Genomic DNA, 13,361 nt, shown 5'->3' on the forward strand with positions numbered 1-13,361 from the left:
CTCTGCGACTTTGGGATGCTTTGACGCTTTTTCAGTCGGAGTTGGCGAAGAGGTCCGAGGACGCTTTGAAGACTGACCAGCTTGAGCAATCGCCTTTTCACGGGCGCTCAGTCGTTCTTGGTCAAGTTTGGACCGCCTCTCCCTGCGAGGAGGCGACTCGACTTCTTCTTCGTCACTTGGATCGTCGCTTTCTTCGTTCCCTCCACCGTCAGACTCCCATTCGCCACTGTCACCGCCGCTCGCTTCTCCTTCCGGGTCCTGCTCTTGCTCTCCGTTGGGCATTGAATACATTTCAATAATGGTCTGAAAGAAAGCAGGAAGAACAAAGTCAGTCGACTCAGTATAGGCAGCTGCACGAGTGAATTCAGATTACAAACAAAAGCTCAGAATCGGACCTTCTCTGGTACATGAGACTGGTCGAATGGAGGAACTCTCATGGCTCCCCTGGGGTTGTCCTTGTTCCCGGTCATGCCCGACAGCCACTTCTCCAGTGTGTCATCATCGACCTCCTCCGGGTGAATCCGAGTGGAGTCTTCAAGACCCGAATACATCCACATCGGATGGTCTCGGGCTTGAAGAGGCTGGATGCGCCGCTGAAGGAAGACCTCCAAGAGATCCATACCGGTGACCCCGTCACAGATAAGCTGGACCACTCGCTCTACCAGCACCCTCACCTGCGCCTTCTCCTCCAGGAGCACCTTCAAAGGGGAGGGTTTCCTCACTCGGTTCATGGTGAAAGGAGGGAGGCCAGTCGACTGCCCTGGCGTCGACTGGTCTTTGCAGTAAAACCAGGTCGACTGCCATCTGCGAACTGAGTCGGGAAGAATCATGGCCGGAAAGGAACTTTTCCCTCTCATCTGGACACCAAGACCCCCACACATCTGAATCGCTTGAGTCCTCTCGTCACTCAGATTAGCCTTTTTCACCGTCTGGGAGCGACAAGTGAAAATGTGCTTGAAAAGGCCCCAGTAAGGCCGACAACCCAGGAAATTCTCACACAGAGAAACAAAAGCGGTGAGATAAACGATTGTGTTGGGAGTGAAGTGGTGGAGTTGTGCCCCAAAGAAGTTCAGAAATCCCCGAAAGAAAGGGTGAGGAGGCAAGGAAAATCCACGGTCGATGTGGGTGGCAAGGAGAACGCGCTCACCCTCCCGAGGTTGCGGCTCGGATTCCTTCCCCGGAAGCCGCACCGATTCATAGGGGATCAGCCCTCCTTTGGCTAGGTCGTCGAGGTCTTCTTGGGTGATCGTTGAGCGGATCCAGTCGCCCTGGATCCAGCCCTTCGGCAAGCCGGTTCACGAGGAGGATCTGCCCCGACTGGTCGCCTTCCCCTTCGACCTCGCTGTCGCCTTCTTCGCCCGCTCTAGAGCCGCCGTCTTCTCCTTCCCCATTGTCGCCGGCGAAACGCATACGGAGCGGTGGCGCTGGGGCGAAAGCGAGCGCGACGAGGGAGCGTGAAGAGGAGAAGAGATAATGGGGACGCACTGTTCGAAGAGGCCCCGGTCCGACGCCTTATATGAGGCCGCTTCCGAGTGGCTGACTGGTAGGCCCGGGCGGCCCTGTCAAATCCCGTAACAATCACGCGCGTGATACGTGGCGAAAAAGGTGGCGCGGGGATCGAGGCGGCTCCGCTCTATCCCATCCGATTACTGCGGCCTCCCCCGTCCCGCGCGCTTCCCAAAATTCGGATCCCGCGAAATCTGCGGGCAGCAGAACAACTTGTCAGACCGAAGATCTCCTCCGCACCGTCACTCGGAGCCTTTCAAGTAAAGAAACTCACTCGACAAAAAGCTAAGAATGTATCAAGGGACTGAAAAGGAAGTTGCTGTCATCACTCAGGTTCATTGATCCGAAACCAGATATGCTCATGGCATGAAAAATGAGTCGGGAAAATCCTCAACTCCTTCCCCACTCAAACCTCGATCCATTCGGGGGCTAATGACGAAGCTATGTACCTAGGGTAGGGTCATGGACCTGTCCAAACTGCCCTACCCAAGGACATCTCTAGAAGAAATCACCTTTCAATCGACTTGGAGGTGTTCCACTTGACAGACTCGAAGACATTCGATCAAGAAGCGATCACTCGACCAAGACCAAACCACTCGACGGCCAGGAGACCTAAAGGCACTCCGCATGCTAACGGTCGGTTATTAAGTAGCCTTTATGGTCATCATAGCACTTTATTAGGGGCGTTACCAGCAACGCCCGACCTTAATGTATTTAAAACCCTGCATAACTGAGGGCCAGAGGAGTCCGGCGAACTCTATATAAGCCACCCCCTCCTCAGTGTAAAGGGTTCGCACCCCTGTAAACCATACACGCATAATCCAGTCGACCGCCTCCGGGCTCCGAGACGTAGGGCTATTACTTCCTCCGAGAAGGGCCTGAACTCGTAAACCTCGTGTGCTTACAACTTCTCCATAGCTAAGATCTTGCCTCTCCATACTTACCCCCCTACATTACTGTCAGACTTAGAACCACGACATCGGCCACTGACTCGTCGCTGTCCGTGCACCCGGCTTTTGTCTCTACCTGCATGGCGCGGGCGCAGACACATGAGGCACGGTCGTCGACGGCAGCGATGACGCCCGTGCCGCTGTGCTCCCCGCCATGCCGGCGTGGAGCGACTCGCCACTCCGCATGGAGTGGCCCTAGAGCGGCGAGTTGCTGAACCACGTAGCGGCTTGGGGCGCAACTTGCTCCGTCGGGTCAGGCGCGGGACGTGGAGTAGAGAGCTGCCTCGCTCGTATCCGGCGGGCTCGGCGGGCCACCCAGGTGGCTTGTATGCGGGAGAACTGCTGTTCAAAAGCCATCGAAAGAGTGGTGAAGGAGAAGATGGGGAGCGACGAAGGGGTGTGGTTGTTGCCCGGCTTCTCGCCTCGTTCAAATAGAGGGCGGAGGGAGATGTTCGGCCAGCGTTGCATTTAATGTCGCCCCGCTCATGAATGGACGTGTGACCGGAGTAGATTTCCCGACTTTCACGTGGAGTTAATGAAGGCACATGAATGCGCGAGGAGGCGTATTCAGCCGGGCGTGCAGCGGGCGGCGCCCTCGGCCGGCACGCCGATTCATTGGTGGAGACAGTGAGAGGCGTATTCAGCCGGGCGTGCAGCGGGCGGCGCCCTCGGCAGGCACGCCGATTCATTGGTGGAGACAGTGAGAGGCGTATTCAGCCGGGCGTGCAGCGGGCGGCGCCCTCGGCAGGCACGCCGATTCATTGGTGGAGACAGTGAGAGGCGTATTCAGCCGGGCGTGCAGCGGGCGGCGCCCTCGGCCGGCACGCCAATTCATTGGTGGAAACAGTGAAAGGTTACGTCCGCTCTGAGCCGTCTTCAATGCGGGGTGACACGCTCTAAAGCGGCATGAATGCGAGCAGCTGGCGTCAGGAGGAGCGCGCGCCCGCGAATAAGGAAGGTTTTTTTGTGGGCCAGAACGATGAAAAACGGGTTTGAAAGCGGTTCAGACTCCCACAAACTCTTTCAATTTTATTTCCGGCCTGTGGAAGAAATCAGGTCTGGACCGCCCCGCAAAAAGATACAGATCAACGTGAGATGACTTTCACGATCCGTACAATACGATTTGCACGGTTACGTGAGGTTTACGGGTCTGGCTTAGAGATGGCCTAATTTTCAGACTGTTACGCAATCTCGGTATAGTGCTCCGTCGACAAAACCCCGAGAGGACGCAGGGCTGACTGCCACGGGCCCGCGGCGTAGGGGACGGGGATGCAGCACAACTTGATTTGAACGCGTAGGATCGACAGAGAAAATTGGTGTATAAGAAAAAGCAGATTCTCGCCAAAAAACAAGACAGATGTCCGGCCGGTCAACGGGTGGGAACCGGCGAGGATTCATAATTTATCACCTGAGTTAGCTGGGCGGCTGGCGCGGTGGGGTTGACATTGAAACCAAGCACGCCCCGTTGCTCAATTGACAATTGAATGCCGTTTGGAATTCGTCCGACCAGGCAGTGGGCATGTGCCATCTCAACCACTGCATTTCATTTCTCGTCGTGCAAGTTTTTAAGACCATTTTTCAGATCAAATGCAGACCAGTTCAGGCTGGCCGGCATTATATATGAGGGACCATATCGGCATGGAAGCAACCGCATGTTATAGAGATCAAGTTATTGGCATTGCGTCGTTGCCGCACTTAAACAATGGATGGACGGATGGATAGACAGCTAGGCCGTCGCACTGGCGTGAGATAAGCTAAGAAATTCTCCCACCGAGGGCGCTCCTCCACTGCTGATTGCTGCCCCGTCGGCAGTCCACCCAGACCAAACGGCCCACACTTACTTTCTACCCGCTCGCACCGATCCTTTTTTTTTTTTGCGAATGAAAATGAGCCGATGGTTGCTTTACCCTGCACGAGATGGATCTAAAAAAAAAAGAGAGTGGAGATGGTCCGGTCGTCTTTCCGAGAGAAACACGGGATCGATCGATCGTTCGTCGTCGCTGTCCGAAATCACATGATGCGGTTTGACCCCCTCCTGTCGCCCGCGTACCAAACGGGTTCGCGCTCCTCCGTCACGACTCGACGGGTCGATTTTCTCTACGCGACTCCATCTACTACTATACCCCACTTTCATGCACGAGCAAATGCAGAAACAGTTGGTAAAATATCTGTACGTTTCAAATAGTCAGAGAGAGACAGTGCGACTTGTGCTGGCGCAAGCGGCCAAAAAAAAAAGCCTCACGCGTCCGTCCGTAGCTCCGGCAAGCCGACGCCGCTGCCGCAGCTGCTTCGAACGTCACGGGCGGCAGCCAGCCAGCCAGCCGCCGGGAGCGGAAGGGGGCTCTGCCGCGACGAGACATTCATTCCCCCCTTCCACGCGCCCGCAGTCTTCTCATCTCATCTCATCTCATCGTCTTTCGGAAAAGAAAAAGAAAGCAAGGCCTCGGGAGGGAGGGACAGACCAAAAGCAAGAGGTTAAAAAATACTAGTTGCGCTCACACAGTTTCCTCCCACCCACGCCGTCCCGTCCGCCCGCCCCATTTCCGCGTCTCGGCGTGCGGAAGTCAACCCCAACCCACCCCCGAGAGCCCCGCGGCCCGCAGGAAATCGCCGCGAATCCGGCGGCCATGTTCGGCGACTCCGACGGATCCAAGGACCCCGGCGCCGCGCCGCCGCCCGCCGACCAGCCCTTCCCCAACCGCGAGCTCACCCTCAGCAGCTACCTCTGCGACAAGCCCACCCTCGCCTCCGCCGCCGCCGCCGAGGCCGCTGCTTCCGCGGCCGCCGCGGCATCCGCAGCGGCGCCGGGCCCCTCCTCGCCTCCCAACCCCAACCCCGCCGCCGACGCCGCGGCCGACGCCGCCAACGCCAAGCTCTGCGTGGAGCGCGACTTCCTCCACCTCTCCGCGCCCAAGCGCGGCGATCCCCCCGGGGACGACTCCTCCGTGGTCGGCGGGAAGAAGCCCCGCCTCGACTCCCTGCAGCTCTCGCTCTCCCTCCCGTCCGACGGGCCCGGGCAGGGGCAGGAGCAGCCGCAGCAGCAGCTCCCGTCGGCCCCCGCCGCCGATGGAGATCTCCGGGCCGCGTCGGCCGGCGCCGCCGCCGCGCCGCCCCCAAGGCGGACCTACAGCGCCACCACGGGCCGCACCCGGAGCATCAACTCCGACGACATGTCCTACTCCTACTCCATGTTCTCGCACAACCCCAGCTGCTCCCTCACGCACAACTCCACCGACATCTACGCCGCCGGGGAGGGCACCAACGGCTCCGTGCACAGCCGATTCAATTTCCGCCCCATGGGGGACGGCAGCGTCGCCTTCGCCACGCCGCCGATGAAGGAGGGCACCTCCGCCTTCTTCCCCACCGAGCTCCCCGCCAAGATGGCGGCGGGCAGCGCCGGTGGCAGCTTCGACGGCGGCCGCGGCGGGCATACGTCGCGGCCTGATAGGATCCTGCGGGACATCGTGTCTGACTCCGTGTCGGCCATGGCGCATGTGCTGCAGGAGTTCCCCAGCGAGTCCCTGGAGGTGCTGCGGGCGGCGGTGCGGAGCATGGTCGACGCTCCGGAGAAGAGGGACGACCTGGCCAGCCTGCAGCGGAGGCTGGAGCGCCGGTCGGACCTGACGGCCGAGGCACTGGCGCGGGCCAACAGGACGCAGTTGGAGATCCTGGTGGCCATCAAGACTGGTTCGGCCGCGTTCGTCACCGGCAAGGGCCGCGTACCGAGCAGCGAGCTCGTGGAGATGTTCCTCATGACACGGTGCCGCAACCTCAACTGCAAGAGCATGCTGCCTGTGGACGATTGCGAGTGTAAGATTTGCTCCAGCAACAAAGGGTTCTGTGGAGCATGTATGTGCCCGGTGTGCCACAAGTTCGACTGTGCTGCAAATACCTGCAGCTGGGTCGGTTGTGATGTTTGCGGCCATTGGTGCCATGCCGCATGCGGTCTGGAGAGGAACTTGATCAGACCAGGCCCGACGCTGAAGGGGCCGATAGGGACGACTGAGATGCAGTTCCAGTGTCTTGGTTGCAGCCATTCTTCTGAGATGTTTGGATTTGTTAAGGAGGTGTTCAACTGTTGCGCAGAGAACTGGAATGCTGAGACGCTGATGAAAGAGCTAGATGTTGTCAGGAAAATATTTGCTGCTAGTGATGATTTTGAGGGGAAGGGGCTTCATGCCAAGGCTGAAGAGGTCCTCAGCATGCTTTCAAAGAAAGTTATCTCCCTGCCGGATGCATTGAACAACATGCTGCAATTCTTCAAATGTGAGATCTCTTTACTTTATTACATTCTAAAGCACCATGTTACAAACTTGAGTTCTCTAAATGAATTATTACTTGCTTTATTATTTGTGTTAGCATGATCATGTCACATCTGCATACACTTTCCATGTGGGTCCCTCCTTTGAACTGCTTGGAAATGCGATCATTATGTATATTTTGTGCGAGACGCCATCTCTGTCAGTCATGTTAGGTATTCACAGTTTCTTCTGTTTGACCCATATTCGGGGAATCCATTTGCTGTGGCACTACAACTCTGGCATTGCTCAGTCATTGTTAGGTGTTCACAATTTGTTTCCGGTTGTCACATATTTGGGAAATCCTTTTGTTATGCATGGCCACATCATCGGTACATTTGTTGATATGCACAATGAACTTCCAGTCATTTAGCACTTCAATAAGGGCAAAGCTGGATAGTGTTTTGGCCGAGTGACTTTGATTGAATTGAGTTTGAAAGGAAAAAAATGATTATAGCATTCAGCCAATGGCTCTAAATGAACGAGTTAACCTTGAATATCTTTCTTTTGCCAACAGTAGCTTTCTTGAACTCTGTTGGAAAACATATTGCTCCTACTGAACCATGAACAGTTAAGGGTTCCAAAATGCGATGTTGGGCATGATGTAAGAATCAAAATGTGTATTCTGTTGAGACTAAATCTATTATAATACTCCCACCTCTCCAAATACAACTAAAATCTGGTGTCATTATATATGTTCTTTTAGAGCAATGGAAAATAATTCCGACATAGTTTTATAGAATTTCTCAGGTACCACAGCTCTAATTAATCTTTATGTTTTCACAGATGGCGTTACCGACTGCTCTGTTACTGGCAGCAAGTCCAAAGGCATATTGGCAGCAAATCAGGCGAGCCAATCTACGATTCCCCTTCTATCTCCGACCATCAGTCCACCCAAATCCTTCAATTTCAATGCCAGCACCTCCATTCTCGACTCACAGATTGATGCGCTCAAGACCAGCCCAAAGTCCCTCTCTATTGAACCCCGTTTTGGCTCCAGCTCAAACCCGCTCGCAATTGAACCCCGTTTTGGCGCCAGCTCGAAGCCGCTGTCCGTCGATTCCCGTTTCGGCGCCAGCCCGAAGCCGCTGTCCGTTGATTCCCGTTTCGGCGCCAGCCCAAAGCCGCTGTCCATTGATTCCCATTTCAGTGCCAGCCCGAAGCCGCTCTCTATCGAGCCTCATTTCAGCACCACCTCAAAGGACGATGAAGCCTCCACCCTCGAGACCGTCGTCAAGTGCAAGGAAGCCGAAGCAAAACTGTTCCAGAAGCTGGCTGACGACGCCCGGAAGGAGGTGGAGAACTACCGGCAGATGGTCCGCAACAGAATCCAGAGCATGGAGGAGGAGTACGCGTCGAAGGTGGCGAAGCTGTGCTTCCAGGAGGCGGAGGAGAAGAGGAGGAAGAAGATGGAGGAGCTCAAGACGCTGGAGAACTCGCACTACGACTACCACAAGATGAAGCTGCGGATGCAGACCGAGATCCAGGGCCTGCTCGAGCGGATGGAGGCCACAAAGAAGATGTGGGTGTAGAGAGGAAGCCCGGTAAAAAAACAAAAAATCACCACCTGCTGCTCCTGAATGCCTGGAGATGCGTTGCTGTTGTTGTCCATTAGAGTGGAATGGTTTCTAAACCAAAGCTGCTGTGTTCCATCTGTAATCTGTTCTTTTTTATTACCCGTTGTTAACTGTTGTTATAAAGCGGAGGAGGCCTAACCTTGCGCCGGCGGATATAACTTGACAGCATTTTCAGTTCATTGCTTGCCTATTGCCTGATGGTGTGCAGAGTGCAGTCGTTGGGTCATGACCTCTGCATTCAGCCCCATGCTGTGCTACTATGCTATGCTACAATTGGCATCGTCGTCATGAGAATATTTCAACTTCCCAGCGTGTCATTTTCTCCTCTCTTTTTCGATGTTTTTCTCCCTGGGCAGGTCAGGCCACACTGTTGGTGTGCGCGTTGTGATCCCGCGTGGATTTTCTTGTTCGGTTGTTGGCCTGGCCCTGATCCTGGTCACAGCTACAGGCTGCAACTCCTGTTAGGACATCATGGTCCGACAGCAGCAGCGATGGCCTCGACCTCGACCCGTCGCTCACCGTCGTACCACTCCGGCTCCGCCGCCGAGAGCGACGGCGAGGGCGGCGTGTCGACGCCGCACTGGCCGGGACGGGGAGTCTCACACGACAGCATTATTAGCAAGGAAAAGGGGAAAAAAACATTCTGGAGTTCATGGACACAGCAACATGATTTTGATTGATCACATGAATCTTTATACCGCGGGAAGTTGTAGGTAGGGTACACGCTACTACCAATACCACAGAAGAGCACCAAAACTGTACAGAAATACTTCCACGAGCGTACCTACGTACGCACGCGCGCATGAAACAAATACGGGTCGTCGTCTACCATCATGGTCCGTTGATCGACGTCGGGAGCCTGACGAGTTGCACCAACCTAGCAGTACGTAATGGCGTAGCGATCGACGGCGTACGGGCGGCGGCTAGAGTCTAAGCGTGAGGTCGGGCTCCTCGTCGGCCTGCACCACGACGCTGCCGCTGCCGCTGCTGCTGCCGAAGTTGGGGCCGGAGTGGAGGAGGGGGAGCACGCCGGCGCCCGGCGGCGGCGGCCTGAAGCTGCCGGGCCACCCGAAGCTGACCTCCTCGTCGCCGCCCACGAGGAACGGCATCGGGCCCAGCAGCGCCCGCGCGCGCGCCGGCGTGGCCGCGAGGACGGCGGCGTCCTGCTGCTGGTGCTGGTGCTGCTGCCGCTCCGCCTGCGCCGCCGCGCCCTGGAGCGCCGACGCGTGCGCCTGGATGCCGATGGGGTACAGCCCGGGGGAGCCGTAGAGCGGGAGGGAGGCCACGTCGGCGTAGCCGTAGGGGTAGGCCTCCAGCCGGTGCACCGCGCGCCGGGCCAGCGTGCGCTCCCGCCGGTGCGCGTTCTGGTGCCCGCCCAGCGCCTGCGAGCTGAAGAACTTCCTCTGGCAGTAGTTGCAGGTGAACACCCGCGTCGGCTCGCGCGCGGCCTGCGCGCCGCCGTTGCTGTCGGTGGTGCTCGACTCGGCGGTCGTCGTGGCGGCGGCGGTCGCGGTGACGGTGAGCGACAGGTCGAGGGCGAGCTTGGGGCGGGAGGAGGTGTTGGACGCCTCGTTGTTGCTGGACGCCGCCTGGCTGCTGATCTCGGACACCTGATCCTCACACGCTTCTTGGACGCCGCTGCCGCTCTTCATCTCTGAACAATCTCTCCCTGTCTTCTTCCTCTCGCTGCACTTCGTTTGCTCCTTTATCTATCTCTCACCTGCATGCGTCCAGAGAACAAGCCAAGTCATGTAAGCAAGTGCATGTGTTCTTCTGTACTTGGTGAGATGATTTGATGCATAAAACTGAAAAGGATCTCTTGTTTCTAGTCTCGGCTGCACTCATTGACTCACTCACCACAGTTGTACAAGGATAAAATAGCATGTGTTGCTCTTGTCAGTGCGGTGATCATGACAGACTGAATCTTAGACATGGGAGTGCTTGCAGTTAGACAGCCCTGTGGATAAGCACTATGGAGTGTGAATTGACACACCTTTTGTTCTCCGAAATTGCTTCGGGCTTACGTGATTCCGAAGACGACAGTTCATTATGCTGTCGAAATAGGAATCTAAGCAAATAGTTCAGATTTATCCAGATGACTAGAGGGCTGCTAGAGGAGCACAAGCAGAATTTTTCAAGCTTCATGTGTGCTGAATAACTGAATGTGTCTGAATGTGGAGTGCAGTCAGATCAAGACAAGTATCCGATCCATTGCTAAGCCTGGATATGCTGCCTCTGATGCCAAATCAGAGGACAAACAGATGAAAAGCGTGGCCTCTTTTCCGGTCCGGGAATCTCTAAAACGGAACCTTATCTGAAAGAAAGAAAAGGGCCCAAGAATAGCACATTGAGTTGTTGTCATGAAAAGATGGAAGCCCTGGTGTTCCCATCCAAAACCCCTGTGGTGTTTCTGGAGATCTGATGAGAGCACGAATATAAATGCTGGACAGCTACGCCGAATTCACCAACAAAGAATGCTTTTTTGTCAAAGAGGCCCAGGAAACAAGGCTTCCCTGGTGGTGTTTTTTATGTGCCTGCTACAGGTGATCTGATGCTGGTGTTTCTGAAGGCCACTTGATTGGCATGGACTTGTTCTTGTCCATGCCATTGCAAATATCACCAGATCACCACTACTACCAGACTGCATTACAAATAAGCTGAACAACACCAACCCTATAGGTTCGAATTGTGCATCGTGGTACTACTCGATGGCAACTGGAGTAATAATACTAAGAATTAATTTTGGGAAAAGTAGTGTCATGCACCACAGCTTAGTTATGGAGTAGTATCTTATTTAGGAGATATATAAATAATTGAGGCACTTGGACCAGGAGATTGGCCAATTTTGGCAAGACACATGAAGCAAGAAAACATAATTATTCAGAGAAGAGACTGCCAAATCCCATCAACTCTATGTATGTATAAAGAACAAAACCCTGATGGAGCGACGTGCTACCAACCGGCGGAGCAGGAGTGGGCGTGGACTGGAGCGCACACGAACTAGATTCACACCACCGCAATATATTTGTAACCAAAAAAAAAAGCCCATGCTTGACTTGAATGAAGCATCAAAGCAAAATTACTTGAAAGATCTTAATAACTAGACCGAATTGTGGTGAACCCCCTTGAGCCGCCGAACAAGACATGCGTGCACGAAGAATTACTCTACTCAGAACCGAGAAGGCAAGAACGGATGAAGTGAAAAAAGAAAACGCCGGAATCAAGAAGAGAAAGAAGATGAGGAAAAGCAGTAGAGATGCATGCGCTTCTGCGAGGAGAAGAACCGAATTAATTACCTCAAGCACACCCCTCCTTGCGTCTCCGATCAGCCCCACACCACTCGCGAAGAAGATCTGAAGAAGGAACCCCGTAAGTCAGGCCATGGCTCCCCGCGTCCAAGACCTAGCGCCGCCTGCGCGCACCGACTCGAAAGGGGGGAGGAAGGGGGAGAGGCGAAGTGAGGAGGAAGGAGGGGAGGGCAGGCAGGAAGGTGGTGTGTTCAGTTAAAGTGGCGGCACCCCCACTCGGACGCGAGCCCACTGTGGTGCTTAATTGTGGAGGAATGCAGAGGTTTGGTCTGGTAAATTACTGGTAGGGCGGGGATGGGACGGGAGACAGTGGTCAGAGCTGGGAAGTGGTACAAGAAAAGGATGCATCTCGTCTGATACAACAACACAAGGATGAGATGAGATGAGATGAGATGAGATGAGACTGGGCAATGGGCAATGGGCAATGGGCATACACACCCACACACGCGCGCGCTTCTGGCTTTCCTTTCTACTCCTGCTTTCCCTTGTACCATGGCCATCGGTGGCCACTAGCGCCACCACCGTCCGAGAAAAGCAGCCGGAAAGCGCCCCACAATTGCTAGACAATTCAGGCTGGGGCTGCTCCTTCCTTCCTGGTCTAGCCTAGCTAGGGCTAGCAGCCCCTTGTTTATTCCCGGGGTTAAGTGTGCTCCATCTACCCATCCATCTAGTACTACACGATAACAATTATAATTACTAGGCAAAAAAAACTGGAGCAAAATAGTACTACTAGTGTGTAGAAAAATAAAAAGAGGGGTCGAAAAGGATGATGATGCGCGTGAGGTGTGTGTGTGTGTGCAAGGTGTGAGAGAGGAGAGTTGCAGGGGGACCAGAGGGTGGCATGATGCTTTAGTCAGGGGTGAGTCAGGATTGTGCCCTTTTTCCGTTGCGCATTGCGGTGAAGCCAGCTGTGGTTGCTGCGCAACATGACATGCCGATGCCATGCCTGCCTCCGACTCCCAGTTTATTACTGGTACTTGCTCGCCGCGTGTACTTGCTTGGGTTTGCTTGGGCGGTGGCCGGTGTACTTCCGCTCATTTTATTTATTTATTTATTTTTTTTTTCTTCTGTCGTCTGTGCTGTGCCCAATGGTATGGTCATGGGGTCATGGGGTCATGAGCAGCGCGTGAGTTATTTTCCTTGTCAGAAAGCAGTTTGAGTGTGGCTTTTGCGTTCCCTCTGCGCCTGCGTACTGCACAACATGCCTGCCTGCAAGTTAACTCTGCTCCTCCCACTGCCTCCGTCCTTTGCCCTGCTCTTCTCTGATGGATCCCATGCAATGCCACTGCCACTGCCATCCCATGCCATCTCCTCTGGATGCTCGGAAGGGGGACAGCCCTGTGAAAGCTGGCAGAAATCACATATCTGACCTCAGTCAGAAATCAAATCACAAACTGACCTGGTCACGAAAAAATTTCACTCTGCTGACCCTTTGGTGTGGCGCCCGACAGCCGGGCGCCGCACCCTACTGTGCAGCGCCCTTTCCTTAGGCGTCGCACATCCTGCCAGTGTGGCAGCCCTGGTCCAGTTGCGGCCCCACACGCACCTGTGCAACGCCTAAGATCTAGGCGCCACACACCTGTAATGTGCAGCGCCTAGCTCTTGGGCGCTGCACAGTCTGTGTTCCACTTGGGCTGGCCCCACCCTCTCTCCCCTCCCACCCCCACCCCACACACCCCCACCCGACCCAAATCCTTAGACTTGCGGCCCTCCTCTCTTCCC

At 55.2% G+C, this 13,361-nt stretch overlaps 2 protein-coding genes across 2 annotated transcripts; one reads left to right on the plus strand and one right to left on the minus strand.

Moving 5' to 3' along the window:
• Positions 1-4,983: 4,983 nt before the first annotated feature.
• Positions 4,984-8,627, plus strand: LOC119285068 (protein TITANIA-like). Its single transcript, XM_037564270.1, has 2 exons — positions 4,984-6,722; positions 7,541-8,627. The coding sequence occupies exons 1-2, from the start codon at positions 5,084-5,086 to the stop codon at positions 8,284-8,286; spliced, it is 2,385 nt and encodes a 794-aa protein (XP_037420167.1). The 5' UTR covers positions 4,984-5,083; the 3' UTR covers positions 8,287-8,627.
• Positions 8,628-8,980: 353 nt separating this feature from the next.
• Positions 8,981-12,090, minus strand: LOC119285069 (zinc finger protein 7-like). Its single transcript, XM_037564271.1, has 2 exons — positions 11,628-12,090; positions 8,981-10,051 (listed from the first exon to the last, which is right to left on the minus strand). Exon 2 carries the CDS (start codon positions 9,981-9,983, stop codon positions 9,255-9,257), a length of 729 nt encoding a protein of 242 aa, XP_037420168.1. The 5' UTR covers positions 9,984-10,051; positions 11,628-12,090; the 3' UTR covers positions 8,981-9,254.
• Between the last annotated feature and the right edge of the window lie 1,271 nt (positions 12,091-13,361).

This window comes from Triticum dicoccoides, chromosome 4A, assembly GCF_002162155.2.
Source record: "Triticum dicoccoides isolate Atlit2015 ecotype Zavitan chromosome 4A, WEW_v2.0, whole genome shotgun sequence".
In the NCBI taxonomy this organism is placed as follows: Eukaryota; Viridiplantae; Streptophyta; class Magnoliopsida; order Poales; family Poaceae; genus Triticum; species Triticum dicoccoides.